Below are 15,185 nucleotides of genomic sequence, written 5' to 3' on the forward strand. Positions count from 1 at the left end.
ACAACAGATTGTTTATCACACAAACAATAGAAATTTAGACAAAAACAATTTTTTTAATAACAAATAGCGAAATAAATTATGATTTCAAAAAAATGATCCCTCAATATTAATTACAAGTGGTAGAAAATAACTGTTTTTTTACTTTATAATTTGCATTGAAGATTATGTTTCCAAAAACTTTTTTGAATTTCCTTAAAAACAACGCATTTGTTTATAACAATTTCCTAAACAATAGCAGATAAAATAAAAAAACATTCATGTAGCTTCTGATCATAAAAAACTGATCGATAATAATATTGAAAAAACAGTATTACCAATGAATTATGAAGCTTTAGAATTTTTAACCTGAGTAAACTGTTGATAAAAAATTGAAAAATAAAAGTTTCTTTATTTTTCAAAAAGGAATCCAAGAATAGGTTCAAGAATAGGACAAAAATCTCAGATTTGTTATTTAACAATTATCGCACTTGCAAATTACAAATATTGGCCCTATACAGTTCCGAGAAATAGACATTTTTTTGGAAATTATCTCGTCTTTTTGAATCTGTTTTCAAATTCGAAAATTGTCAAATAGTTTTTGAAATATTTGCAACAAACCAAACCCAATTTTTTGAGTTAATTGTTTATAACTTTGTAACAATGTTTGTAAACATTGGCTATTCCAAATCGAATGACGCCTCGTTCATATTTTTCGGAGGCGTAGGAAAAAGTTTGACTTAAAAAGGCTCAAATTATCATCGTACATGCTGAAATGTCAAACGTGTTCGAGTAATTCAAACTTTTTAATTTGGAAGATGAATGCATAGAGCCCCGTAATTGGATTATGATAGGTCCACATAGCCTACCTTAATTATTTTCTTTCAATTACTGCATAACGTTTGTTCAATTTTAGTTACCGCAAACCTAACATATTCAAGGGTATACATTCTGGAGAACATCACTGTATAATGAATTATACGAGTCTCTCAAGACGAAAATATCTTGGGGCTTTCCATTGAAAGCGAACGGTTGTGGTAACCTGTGTATGGTGGAGTCTGGAAGTGGTTTCTTCGCAGGTTTCTGTGGTTTCGACACGGCACTTGGAACACCGGTAAATTTGCTTGGAGGTGGTGCCTGCGTAGGAAAACCTTGGAACGCGCCCGACCACTGATATATCGTGCTGGGTTTGCCGTTAGCAACGAAAGACATCGGCAAATTAACGAACTGAGAAACAGGCGAAGGCGCCGGTTGCGATACGTATCCTAATCCTGGGACAAACATGTAGGGTTGTGGTGGCAACCGAATGTAATATATCGGAGAGTTTATCGGTTGCTGCCGTACGAACGGTTTTCTCGGCTGAATAGTGCGGCTAATATCATTTTCTTCTGAAGACAGAGACGCCAAATCGTTGTCAATTTTGAAGTTGTTGTAGTCAACTTCGGGTTGGAAGTAATCGAAGAAGTCCAGGTTTTTTCCCTCTCGCTGATTCTTTGTTTCTACTGGGGCACCTTCGATCAGTTCTAGGACCACGAAAGCGGCGAAGGATTGGAAAATTATCTTCATCTGAAAAATAAAAAAGAAGCTGTTACGAAATTGTCTTCGAGATATGTGATATAGTTGGTGAGAGGCATAAAAGTTAGAAGTGGTTTGCGTTTGTGACGATTTTCTGCTTTCTAAAAAAATAGATCAAAGGTTTTGCATCAAATTTTGTGTAAAAAATGGAGATAAGTCTGTATGCATCTTCATCTTCCTAAAAAAACGTTCCTTGCAAGTGGCCGTCGATGGATATCTCTGGAATAATTTCACCATCATCGCTGGTGTTCCCCAGAGATCCATATTGCCTCCAACCCTGTTCTCATATATATATATTTATACATATTTTTATATTTATGGCTAGAATTGTTCTGAGAAGAATTCTGCATCTTGGATTTTTTTTAGGTTAGAGGATTCATTTCTTTTTATTTTCGTAATTTCAAGTCATCCTCTAAATACAGTGAGATCACTGTATTTAGAGGATGACTAGATCTAGATCACATCAGATTACCGTGGTGATATTTTTTCCTAAAAATTGAATTTGCTCTAAAGAAAACCACAGTTAGTGAAGTATCTGCTTTGCACATCTCCTTCATCTTTGAATTGTTGAAGGAAATCAGTATCTACGCTTTATAAAATTTCAGATACCGGATACTTGGCATTTTATTCCTGGTAAATACAATTCTCGAGCTACCTGTTGCTGCAGTGACGTTATCATTATTACTAGGACATTTGGAAGTAGACAGGAGAGTTGAAGTTGATTGCTTGGTGACATTCAGGCAGTACCTTTCCAGGACAATTTACATGACATACTTCTGGTCAGGGCTCTGTTCTAGGACCTCTACTGTTTCTTCTCTGTGTTAATGATCTTCCTCAACATATAAAGGGAGGCTACGTCTCAATGTTTGCTGATGATACAACGATAACCATAGCAGGCAATAATGCTGAGCAACTCATCAGCAAATCTGAACATATTATTGATCAGTTCAGTACCTGGTGCCAAAGAAATAAGCTCATTCTAAATACTTCTAAATCGATCAGTGTTAACTTTCACTTCAGAAGAAATATTCCAATTGGTCGACACTCTACTTATGACATTAAAACTTCTGAAGACGTTCCTAGACGCCAATCTAAATTGGGAAAGGCAGGTGGACTATATATGTGCTAAGTTAAATAGAGCATATTATGCCATGGCCTACCCTCATATAAGTCTTAGTATTATGGCTTGAGGCAGAGCAAGGGATTTTTCCAGAGTCTTCATAGCACAAAAACGCATCATAAGGCTAATCTTCAATATGGATTTCCGGGATAGCTGCCGGCCAGTCTTTATAGACAAAAAAATATTGACACAAAAAAATATTGACAGCTCCTTCCATCTTCATTTTTGAATGTATTTCATTTGTTAGGCAAAACAATAAATTATATAATAAGACTGCTTCAGATCACAGTCATAATACAAGAAACGGTGATCTTCTAAAAATCCCTCAGCATCTATAAAAAATCCCCTCAGTATAATGCCATTACGTGCTTCAATAAGCTGCCAAATGAAGTTAAAAAAATCACAAGTGACAAGGTATTCCATGATTATGTTAAAACTATGCTTTCAGAAAGAGGCTATTACAGTTACCAAGATTTTTTAATTGACAATCTTACAAACAATCAAATTCACAGTGGACGAAATTTTATTTGATTGAATTATGTGAATGATGTAAATGTTTAGTTAATTTGAGGGCATCTATGCTTACTTGTATATGTGTGTATATATGTATGTGATATATGTGTATATGTGTATATTTAGAGGTGATTCTGTGTTCAATCTCCAACTCTTTTTATCTTTACTAGCCTGTAGTACAACTGACTTACCATATATACCCAAGTGTATCAAAAATGGTGAATAAATATTATTATTATTATATCCTTATCTTCAGATTTATCTTATAAAGAATACTCAAGCAGTCCATTCTATCTGAATTAACTTTATCTTATAAGGTCAACCAGATATCCTCCCTTCCGTATATATGCACTTTGCTTGTTATTTCCCTGGCTTTTTTTGTTAGAAGGATTTGCCACCCTTCATTGATTCAAAATCAATACCTTTTCTCATTACTTCAAAGTATATTGACAAGCTATCAGAGCAGCATATTTCTATTTGCCTTAAATTTATTACCTTATCTTTAATATTTCCTTGGATTAGTTGTCAATTTGTTTGATGATTTTCAGTCTAGTATTAAAATAGATGATTAATGTCAAACTATTATTTCCTTTCTTTTTCTAGTTTTAAGATACATTACCGTTTGATGTAACTGAATTCCATTGGAATTAATTTTTTTTGAATTCAGAATATAGTATTCACATTCTAAGGATATCTGTGTTTCCCATCGTAGTATAATTGAATCTGATTAGTTTCATTGTTTCGCATGATATCGAGAAACTGTATACTGAGCTCCATCGTGAGTTCTAAATCCATCTACAGCCAGATCAGGTGGTTACAAGTCTCTGCAGCCCTCTTCAAGACTCCTCAGCCACCCCAGGTTAGTCAAGTAAACTCATGGTTTATTTGATTAATAGTAAATTAATCTGTTATAGCTATTAATCAGACCTGTGTTGAACTTACTCACACCCTCCCGTATCAAACTGAGCAGCCTATCAGCAAAAGGTATTGGCATCCCAAATATTGAAATATGAAATTTGCATTTTCGAAATTTGGGGGGTTACAGTCAAAAACAAGAGAAGTCAGGTATCTGGATCCTGGAGCTTAAAATAATTACCCTCTTTTATAACTTTCATATAATTTTCAACAACCATATATTATATACCATATAATTGAATAAATAAAATGTTATAATAATTCAGTGAATTTTTTAATTTGAATCTGGCCCGCCTACACATTCTAAATTTAATATATGGATGAACAAATGATGAACAAACAGTGCGTGGAAAACTAAGTTGTGCTGTTTTGAGCTAATTCGTGTCCGAAGTTGTACCTACTGACACTCGTATGTCCAACAATTATTTGAAAGAATGTATTCCATATACCTACATTGTTCTGTAATCCTGAGGGAGATGAAATTCATGAAATATTAACTTGTCCGTGATTACTTAGTTACAAATTTGTAGATACCAACCTGAAAATACAATTTATTACATTTGAATCAGTCGTTTGAGAAACCCCTCTTTTCCACAAACTAAAAGTTGGGAGCAATGCCAAGTTTTACGGTAGAACTTGAACAATATTTTCCCATTCTGATATAATTGCATCCTTGTTACGCTAAACTATAAGCACTGACAAGGCTTTTGATTGAAAACATGCTCGATCAATCTCGCAGAGGTAGCGTGCGTGAAGTTTTTTTTATTATTAATGGGATAGAGTAAAAATTGATGAATAGTACGTAACCGTTATCAAGTACATCACTTCCATATGGCCAGTGGCGGATCCAGAAAATCATTTGGGATTTGGGGGGGGGAGCAGTTTACAACTCAGAGTATGGGGTGTATAACCCCTCCATACAGCACTGAGTCTTTGGAGGTTTTCTACTGATGTTCGGTAGTATGCATTCAGGAAAAAAAATTTAAAACATTGAAATGAAAAACATTGCTCGGTTTCAAATATTGTATTGCAACTAACAATAAGAAAAATAAGTATATTAGAAGTACCTAACCCTTAACATCATCACCATCAAGTGAAAAGCTGTACAGGTACAAGCATAATGACTTAAAAAGGAAATTATAATGACTTTTTATTCATCAAATTTATTGATGGTCGAACATAATATTTTTATAATATGAACATATTTTAATATTAACATTTGTTCTCGAAAAGAATTTGAAGCTTTAATAACTTCTAATTATTATATGCGAGCGCTTTCGATAGCTGGCTGAGCTATCATCTTCATGGCTCTACTCAAACTGAACGTTTTATCTTCTTGTTTGTTCTTTTATACGGTTAGAACGCCTAAGTGTAGGCATTTGGCCTCTCCTTTAATTCATATGTCTTTTTAAATTTGGTTTCGTGTTTTGATTTGTATTTGTTCCTCAATAACTGAATTATGACTTCTGATTTTATGGATGTTTAGGTCTTCCCAGATGTCCATATGGTTTCCTTTATTGACTTCTCTTATGAGTTTGATGTTTTCTGGTGGGGAAAAGTTATGTTTGTTTTGTATGGCGTGTGTTGCGAGGTTTGATTTATATGTTATTGGGTTTATGTATGTTTTTTGTGCTTGTCGTACCTTTGGATCATTTTTTTTTGGTTTGGCCGATATAAAATTTGTTGCAGTCCGAACATTGTATGCTGTACACTCCGTTTAGATTTTTGTCTTCTTCTTTTTCACAGCTGTTTATTTTTTGTGTTATTTTCGTGTTCGGCTTGTAAGTGATGTTGATGTTCAAGGGTTTGAAGATATTTGTTAATTTTTTTGGTTGGTGACCTATGTATGTGAATGCAGTCCATCTGTTGGACACAAAGGATATTACCAAGTACAGGCAATGAGAGTAGTGGATAAATATTTGCACTAAGGTGGTTCAGTTTGAGTGGAGCCTCAGTTTGAGTAGAGCCATGAAGATGATACCACAGGCTGCTATCGAAAGCGCTGGCATATAATAATTAGAAGTTATTTAAGCTTCAAGCTTGTGGAGAGGTGTTAATACTAAAATACTAAAAATAAAGGAAAACTAGTTGTATCAAACAATATGAACATAATATTATTGATATGTAAATTTTGTATAACACCTTCCGAGATAATTTTCTTTTGTGCTTTCTAATGTATACGTTCAAGACTTCTTCAGCCTTCATTGAATTGGCAATATTCTGGTGTACCAACCATTTAGCTCTTCAGTCATTGTATTGTGTAGATATGTTTTTAAAAGCAAAGCTGAAAAAGCTCTCTCTGTTGTACTGGTAGTCATAGGAAGAGTGCACAACAGCTGCAGTAATATCCTGATGCTTGGGGGAGAATCGGCAAACTTGTGAGCTTGCGTCATGTGTTTAGGCAACTCATTTTCGGGATTTGATTTCCACATTTGTTTCCAAATTTGCAACTCACCTCTCAACGCCGAAAAGCATGGCAAATTTTCTTTCTATTTGATCGTCCCTTGAAGAATGTCACTAATGTAGGCATCATTTATATCGGGTGTTAACAGGTGTTGCAGCTTGCCTACATATTCCATCTCCTTTTTAGGGAACTTTGCCGTCAGTTCATTTATAATAAAAGCAAAAAACGGGATGTACACTGACATGCGACAGTAGACCTTAGGTGAGTCTGTCTGTATATTTTTTTGTCGAGCTGTTGTCCTAGGCATTTTAATTATTATGCCCATTTCTTTCGCCAAATCAGCCGCCTGGTTATGAAGCTCCTTAAAAGTGTCAGAGCTGTTGTCTCGTTTTTCCTGTAAGCTCCGCATTGTAGCTTCTAGGAGCTACGTAGTTTGCAGCACATCCATGCTTGAAGTTTGCGAGCTAAGGGTAAAGTTCCTCCGAGTACCTCAGCTAATACTACTACACTGATTGAAAACTCTGACGACAGAATAGAGTGCAGGAAAGCTTTCTCAGTGGGGAATGCAGGAAGGTGTTCCATGAACGTAAATACGGCTTGGTGCCTTTCTATCCATCTTGTTTCACACAGTTTTTCAAACCATGTTTTCCTAGTTTGAGATCATGATCTTCCTGCATTTTTTCTTCCAAAGTTTTCCTTCCTGAACGAAATAGGTTCCAGGTAGAAGGTTGCTTTAATTTAATAACAGGAAGGAACGGCCATGGGAAACCCCTTGTCCCCCTATCTGGCAGACCTGTTCATGAGCAGATTCGAAATGGAAACCAAAGAAAAGTCGAAGTATTTTCCTAGGATTTGGCTAAGGTATGTGGATGATATTTTTGCGATATTCGATACCAAAAAATCGAATATTGACGACTTTGTTTCCATTTTGAATAATAGATGTCCATCAATAAAACTCACGTGTGAGTTAGAAAATAAGGGACAACTACCATTTCTTGACGGTTTGGTAATGAGGAGTCAATATGGAGGGTTAGAATACGATATATTTAGAAAAGAAACAAGCACGTACAGGTATATTCCTGACAGTTCACATCACTGTGGACAGCACAAACGTGCTGGGTTGAATTTTTTAGTACATCGTCTTCTGACTTTCCCTCTAACACATAAGGAAGAAGAAGTTTTGGTTAAGAATGAACGAAATCCCGACTTTCAGAAAGGACAAAAACCAAGATAAATACATCTCAGTTCCATACCATCAATATACGAGGAACTTTGGAAAGATTTTCAAGGAACTAGGTTTGAAGGTGGTTTTTAAAACAAGTCATACACTACAGAGCCTTTTGGGAAGTCCAAAAAACAAAGTCGAGAATTCGGAAAAGTCTGGAATTTACGAAATTGAATGTAAGGACTGCGATGCAAAATATTATGGACAGACAAAAAGATCTATTAAAGTAAGATATAAGGAACACATAAAATATGGAAGACCTGAAAAATCAGCAGTCGCCCATCATATTTTGCAACAAAACCATTCCATAGACTTCAGTTCATTAAGATTAGTTAGACAAGTTAACAACAACAGGCAACTAGATGTCTATGAGAGTGTAGAAATAAGTAAACACAATAATATTATGAATAACGATGACGGACCTATACCAAAGAGCATACTATATATCTTGTTAAAATAAAATAATATTGTTGGGTTTACTGATTACTATACAAGGACACATTGCAAACATAAATTTGGATAGGCAATATTGTGATATTAATTTTTATATAGCTGAAAATTGTTTTACATAAACATATATTGTAAAATAATAGATTAGGCAAAATTGTAAAATTATTTAGGTTGGTATACCTGTATGGGATACCTATATAGCATAAATAGGGTTAGCTTCGCATTAATTTCTAGTTTTAATCTTCCTCTTTGAAGATGATCACTTGGTGATCGAAACACGTGTCGAGGTGTTGAAAATAACGATTTGGTGTTGGGGAAAAAACTCCAGTAATATTCATTACTACACCAAAGGTTCCAAAAAGTGCATCATAAGTTGTATTTCTTGCTGTTAAATATCTTATACAAATTGTAAGTTGTTCTTCAACAAAAAAATCTCTAGTTTCATCTGCCATTATTGTAAAATCTTAGACTTTTTTTTTGTTTACAATCTTGTCAGTGATAACTTCGTCACAGCAATCTCTAATTTCATTCTGCGTGGCTGAAGAAACTGGCATTCCTTCCTCAATTTTTTACACGAGGCTAGGACCTCTGTCCTTCGCCGAAATAGCTCCCAGTTGTCTCAATAATACCATCGTCTCTGTGACCACTCAAGCGTATGTTTTGGGCACCACATGAAATGACCGTTTAAATAATTGGAATAAACTTCCTACGGTTCTCTTTAATTGTCTTTTATTCTGCTGCATTTATGCTAGCTACTACACTGTTTGCTTTACCTTCGTGAGTCATACGAACATTGTGATAAAACAGAGTAAGTCAAATTATGGATTTAATTAATATTCTGTAAGGCATGAACAGTTAAGCTTCATTTATATATTAGGTTTTATCATCTATATCGGCCTGACTTTTGTTTCCCAATCGGGAGTGGCGGATATAATGGGGGCCACTGTGCCCCCCATTAGATCCGCCACTGCATATGGCAATATCAACTTAACCTATAGCAAATTGTGGTTACGATTACAAAGATGAAGGAGATTGATGTACGAGTAATAATGAGAAAAATAAGCACAGAGTCAATTACTATAATATAATGATTAACACAGCGACAAGGAAACTGAGAGTGAATTACCAAAGTAATATGTCATATGAAATTGACTTCAATTTATTTACTGTTACGTGAGATAATGAGACGGTTGTGTGAATTCACTGAATGAGTTTTTCATTTGATTATACCATTGACATTCAATAGAGATATTTAAAAGCACATATCCAGAATTTTTGAGATAACAAATCAAAATAAAAAATGTACTTCATATTGTTGAAGAACACAAACTCTTATTGACAAAGCATATATAAAATAAATCAGTCAATTCACAGTAAATTAATTGAAGAGAATTTCATTAGTTTGGACTTCGTATACCGAAAACCCACTCATACGGGACAGTATCAGAACCACGAATCCAACCATCATCAATCGACTGAAAGAGGAATCATCAAGACTCTATTAGACCGTGCTTTTGGGCTCTGTAATAAAAAGGAAGGTCTCGAGAAGGAAGTAGACATCATCAAAAATGATCTTCAACGGAATGGCTATTCCAAAGCGATTGTTGAAAAGACTTTTGCTAAAAGACAGCAGGAAACTCGCAAGGAAGAGAAGCCGTCACAATCAGTGCTTGCACTTCCCTACAACAGAGGATTATCGGAGAGGATAAGAAGAATTGGTTCCAAGTACAACATCAGAACCTGTTTCAGATCCGGTAACACTATCCGTAGCAGCCTATATTGGTGAAACTAAGAGGCCATTGAATGTTCGCATTGCCGAGCACAAGAAACACACACAACGAGGGGAAACCAGCAAATCAGGAATAGCAGACCATGTTTGGACCCATCAACACAACATCGAGTGGTCCCAAGCTGAGATCTTGCACAGAAAGGAACATTGGTTTAGGAGAAAATTTAAGGAAGCCGCATACATATTGTCCAACAACGTATTCAGCCAGGTCAGCGTAGAAATACGCAACATATGGAAACCCATCATCAAGCGAAAAATGGTCAACTCCCGCCAAAACGTTCATCTCCCACGGAACCAGTGAAGCGGAAAATGGAAAGCAGGGATAAGTCAAACTATTTGAAGGACCTATAAATAGTCATCTCTCGGAGGAATCAGTCCACATCACCCGAAGACGATTGTAGATACTAACAGTCGAAACGTCGTGAACTAACGTGACTTGGAATCTCTACACTTTTTATTTTTATTTTCTTTTTTCATTCCTTTATTTTTATTTTGTTTTTATTTACTCAATTGTTCTATTTTTACTTGTTTATTTCACTATTATTTCATTTCAGGTTTATTTTGCTTAATATAATTGTTATTTTCAGCTATTCATTTTAAATTATTTTTTTTAAATTGTTTCAGGGATTTCAAATCATTTTATATAGTAGACAATAGAAGTCCGAACTAATGAAATTCATCACGAAACATTGTCAATCACCTTCAAACGAACATTAAGGCTCTAAGGCTCACCTGTAGACAGGACATAAAATTCTACAAAAAAGTTAAGAATTGATTTACATATACTTATAAATAAAATGAATCAGTCAATTTAACCTCAAAGGTTCAGATATTCAAAATCCGCTGAGCTCCATAGGTTAGGTTAGGTTAGGTCAAAAGTGAGTGAGTCAATCAGTCAAAATATACTTTATCGTTGAAAAAACTCTTGTTTTGTTGACAAAGTAGAATATACACGTACAGAAATAAAATTTTGAGAAAATATACACAATTATGTAAATGGTTCTTATGGAGATTCTGTGAAACATGTTCTTCCTTACGAATCAGTAGATAGTTGTCCTGAAAATCTAGAGAAGAAAATTGGATTGGATGATTTAGGAAACACTTGCTACATGAATAGCATTTTACAAGTGTTGTTCATGACGAAGAATTTCAAGAACGAAGTTTTAATGATGAACGAGAACGGGAATGTTTCCTACTTATTCATCAAACTCAAACAACTGTTCATGCAGCTGCAGTTTCGTAAGAAGGTATCATCTTTCCCTCCAACCGATTTCCTGGAGTCTTTGAAGTCCACTAGATACTCGTTAGGACAACAAGAGGATTGTTCTGAATTCTTGGGGTTCTTGTTGAATACTCTTCGTGAGCAAAACAATAGCAAAATCAATACTCCTGACCGTTCTGGACTGAATGATTCCGTACAACCTATCTCGTCTTGTGTTTGTAAATCTTTTGCTGGAAAAATCCTCACTGGTTTACTTTGTGGTAAATGTTCAAGAAGTACCGAAAACTTATGTGAATTTCTGGAACTTCATCTAGCTTTTCCTAATACGACTAATAACCAGTCCGTGCAAAGATTATGGTTAAATCATCTGAAAATGGAATTTTCAACAGGTGATGATCGACTGTATTGTCAAACATGCGCCAAACTAACTGACTGTTATAAGGAAACAACTATAGCTGAGGCCCCAGTCAATCTAATAATAACACTGATGATTTTCAAACAAGACGCAACCTCTAACGGAAGCAAGAAACTTTTTGGAAGGTTCGTAATAGATGAACATTTCAACCTAGCAGACCACTATTATAATATTCATGCAGTCATTGTTCACTGTGGTTCTGGCGTTGAATTTGGTCATTATTACGCCTTGGTCAAAGAAGAAACGGACTGGTTTAAGTTTGACGATAGTCATGTCACGAAGTGTTCTGGTTATGCATTGAATTTATTGGAGCCTCTGGAGACACCCTACATTTTGTTTTATAAGAGAGAGGACATTGTTGGATCAAAATCTTCAGATGATGTGGTACTGCAGGTTTTTTCGGATTTTCCTGCAGCTGAAAAAGCAAATGCGCCACTAGATTCAATGAAGTCGCCCCGGAGCGCCAATTAATTTTTATTGTTGTTTTTATTTTATTTTTATCGTTGTTTTAATAAAATTTTAATGTAGACATTTCAAAAATTATGTGAAATATAAATAAAATAAAATAAAAATAATATTGTTATATAAACAAGCAGTATATACACATATACATTTATCAATTATACATTTTATTCAATAGAGTAAGTGTCAATGAATAAATAAAATATCAATCATAAAATGTTATTTGAACATTTTGTCAATTTTACGACTACAGTTCACAATTTCACTGGAAGTTGTCATTGTAAAATTTTTGCAAACTATAATATGGTCTGCTCGCGAGAAGTTTTTTTGTGTATATTCTAAAGCTGTCAATACTATCGTGGCTATTTCTAAAATGAGAAATAAGTGTGATTATAAGTGATTATACCGTTATAGAAAATGGAGTCCTTTACTAGGGATGAAGAAGGCAATGGTAATTTAAAATTATTTTTAGATTTTAGGCGAGTGCTATGACACGAAGAAATATATAGAGTGTTTATACACAGAAAATCATTGATATATACAAGAAAAAGAGTGAGTCCCAAAACCTATCCTTGTGGCACTCCATAATCTATTTTAATATATTTTGTTATATCACTTTTTACGACTTGACTGCGCCCAGTTAGGTGGGATTCGAACTAATCCTAAGTAACTCCCTCACAGCCGTAGCAATGTAGTTTCCGCAAAAGTATTTTGCGGTCTACACAGTCAAAAGCCTTTTTTAGGTCACAAAATACTGCTGCAGCTACATCTCCGGCATTTATATCTCAATATACCTCATACAGGAAGGAAAAAATTGCATTTTGCAACACATCGATTTGATGAGTCATCCACCGTATAGTCCTGACTTGGCATCGAATGATTTTTTTTTATTCCCGCATAGTGAAAAGCATACAATAAACTGTATTAATTGGTTTTAATATAGATTTTCATCAAGTATCGGTCAGTTCTAATCAATTCCATTATTTTGCCATTAATTTCTTGTCTTATTCAGCTTGATTTTTGGTATTATATTTGCAATAATCTCAGCATCAGAAAAACTTTCAAATACTAGCTGTTTCTCTGTCAAAGTTATATACGAAGCAATAAGCCGTGAGATCAGAATGAACACGCGCTTATGTTGAAAGAAGTATTCATTGAAACAAGCAGGTATAAAACGCCGTATTCACATTCAGGTTCACTATCAATTCAACATCCTTTTCTCAAAATGTAAATCCAGTTTTGTGCTACATTATTCATGGAGATATCTACGTTTAACATAAACTAGATGAAGGTAAGCACGACACTACGATAATATCTAGGAGAGTTATTTGTTTAACAAGTTATAACAACATTTATAGATGAATTTGAATGTTTAATGGCACGAAAGCTGCTTATTATGGCTCAAATGCAAAGTAGGGCATGACGAAACAATTTATTGTCATTATGCATCTATTTTGCGTAAACAACATTACTGAGGTGTACATTTTTGTCTTCAATTTCTTAAACATGACATTTTTATTGGGTTTGCGGAATAAACAACATGTTTCTATTTTGTAATGAATTGAAGAACTGTCTTCGTGCTCAGCGGCAGAGTATCAGTACAAACTCTGACGGAAATGTCGAGAAATACAAATTTTCTGCTACAATATGCTTGCCGATCCGATCTCAATCTTGTTTTTGAAGTAATGGAGTAGACTCGACGTGAAGTCTAGAAAAATAATGCATCTCCTTCGGAGTTTGCATACCAAATCGTCTGTTTCATAATTACGATTCCTTCAACAATAACAGAATGGTACTGGATGGAACCTGTGAAGTCATTAGGAGTTCAGATCCCCTTCTTTGCAGGGTTTGTAAACTTGAGAGAGCAGAAATCGAAGATTCGTAGGTAACACGTTTCCTGCACCAGAAAAAAGCACTGGCGTGGAAAAAGTGTTTTCGAAGGATAGGGGCTAAGACATTTCTGGAAGGCTAACAGTGACCTTCGTTTAGTTTTAGAAACCGTACCAGGTAGACACAGCTTCAGCACTGAGTTGGAACCCGGTCCACACACACAGCAAAAGGTAAATGTTTGAAAAAAATTCCAATTTTCATAGCTATCCCACAAGACAAGGAAACTCTATCAGGCTTCCCAAACATCACACAGCTCTATATGAGAACAGTCCATTTTATATGAGCATAAAACATTTTAATTCTCTTCCCACATACGTAAAAGAGGTAAACAGTCAAATTACTTTCAAGTCTACTCTCAAAAAATACCTCTTGGAGAACGCCTTTTATAGTACTACAGAGTTTCTTCAACACGGGCAAAACTGAAATCATTTGTTTTAATAATGTTTGTAATGTGTTTTACTTATATACACTCTAAATGAAATGTTCAATCATCTGTTTTAGTGACTGTTTTAGTGATGTTAGTAATGTGTTTCATATGTATATACATTTTTTATATTTACTCCTTAGAATACTCTATATTTGAATGAGATATTCTTGTGACTGTGACGTTTCCAATATCATGTAAATGATCCAGATGGAATAAAAGAATTTTTTTTTTTTTTTTTTTTTTTTTTCACCGTAGTGTGCGCTGGTCAGGCCCTATCCCCCGAAGCCCCGATACATTCGGGAGGGCGCGCCAGCATAATCAACCAATGACCACTCCCCACACCGTGGGGTAAGTGATCATTGGGTCCGAGAATCATGTGCCCTGAGCAAACGCAGTGAGCCAAGAATGACAGCCTTCTGCATCTGTGCGGCTAAGATTTCTGCCTTAGTGCGGCAAGCCGGTATGATTTTGAGATTCGAGAGTAGAGAAGACATCATTCCACCAAGGACTCCAATAATCAGAACGACCATCTTGACAGAGTGATCTGGATAGAGTCTGCGGAGTTCGAAGAGAAAATCTCGATATTTTATCCGTTTTTCCTCCTCTTTTCTGACGATATTCGTCTCGCCAGGAGCTGAAAACTCCACGACAAATATCGTTTTGGTCTGGTGGTCGAGAAGGACTACATCAGGCTTATTAGCTTGTATGAGCCTGAGGGTGGGGAACGAATAGTTCCAATAAATTCGGCACTTCTCGTTCCCCACAACGGATTCAATATCCCCCGGAGCGTAGGGCAACATCG

At 35.3% G+C, this 15,185-nt stretch overlaps 1 protein-coding gene and 1 long non-coding RNA gene across 2 annotated transcripts in view; one reads left to right on the forward strand and one right to left on the reverse strand.

The window, feature by feature from the left end:
- Positions 1-660: 660 nt before the first annotated feature.
- LOC111514772 (uncharacterized) overlaps positions 661-15,185 on the reverse strand; it is a 71,944-nt gene continuing 57,419 nt past the window's right edge. Inside the window, exon 2 of the mRNA XM_074184775.1 lies at positions 661-1,542. Within this exon, the coding sequence (XP_074040876.1) occupies positions 913-1,542 (630 nt within the window). The 3' untranslated portion in view covers positions 661-912. The remainder of the gene's footprint in view (positions 1,543-15,185) is intronic.
- On the forward strand, positions 3,956-4,364 carry LOC141486540 (uncharacterized). Its single transcript, XR_012467906.1, has 2 exons — positions 3,956-4,043; positions 4,099-4,364. It is a non-coding gene; the product is annotated as an uncharacterized lncRNA (long non-coding RNA).

This window comes from Leptinotarsa decemlineata, unplaced genomic scaffold (assembly GCF_025532065.1).
Source record: "Leptinotarsa decemlineata unplaced genomic scaffold, Ldec_3_MD MMD2_tig00026358_RagTag_RagTag, whole genome shotgun sequence".
Classification (NCBI taxonomy): Eukaryota; Metazoa; Arthropoda; class Insecta; order Coleoptera; family Chrysomelidae; genus Leptinotarsa; species Leptinotarsa decemlineata.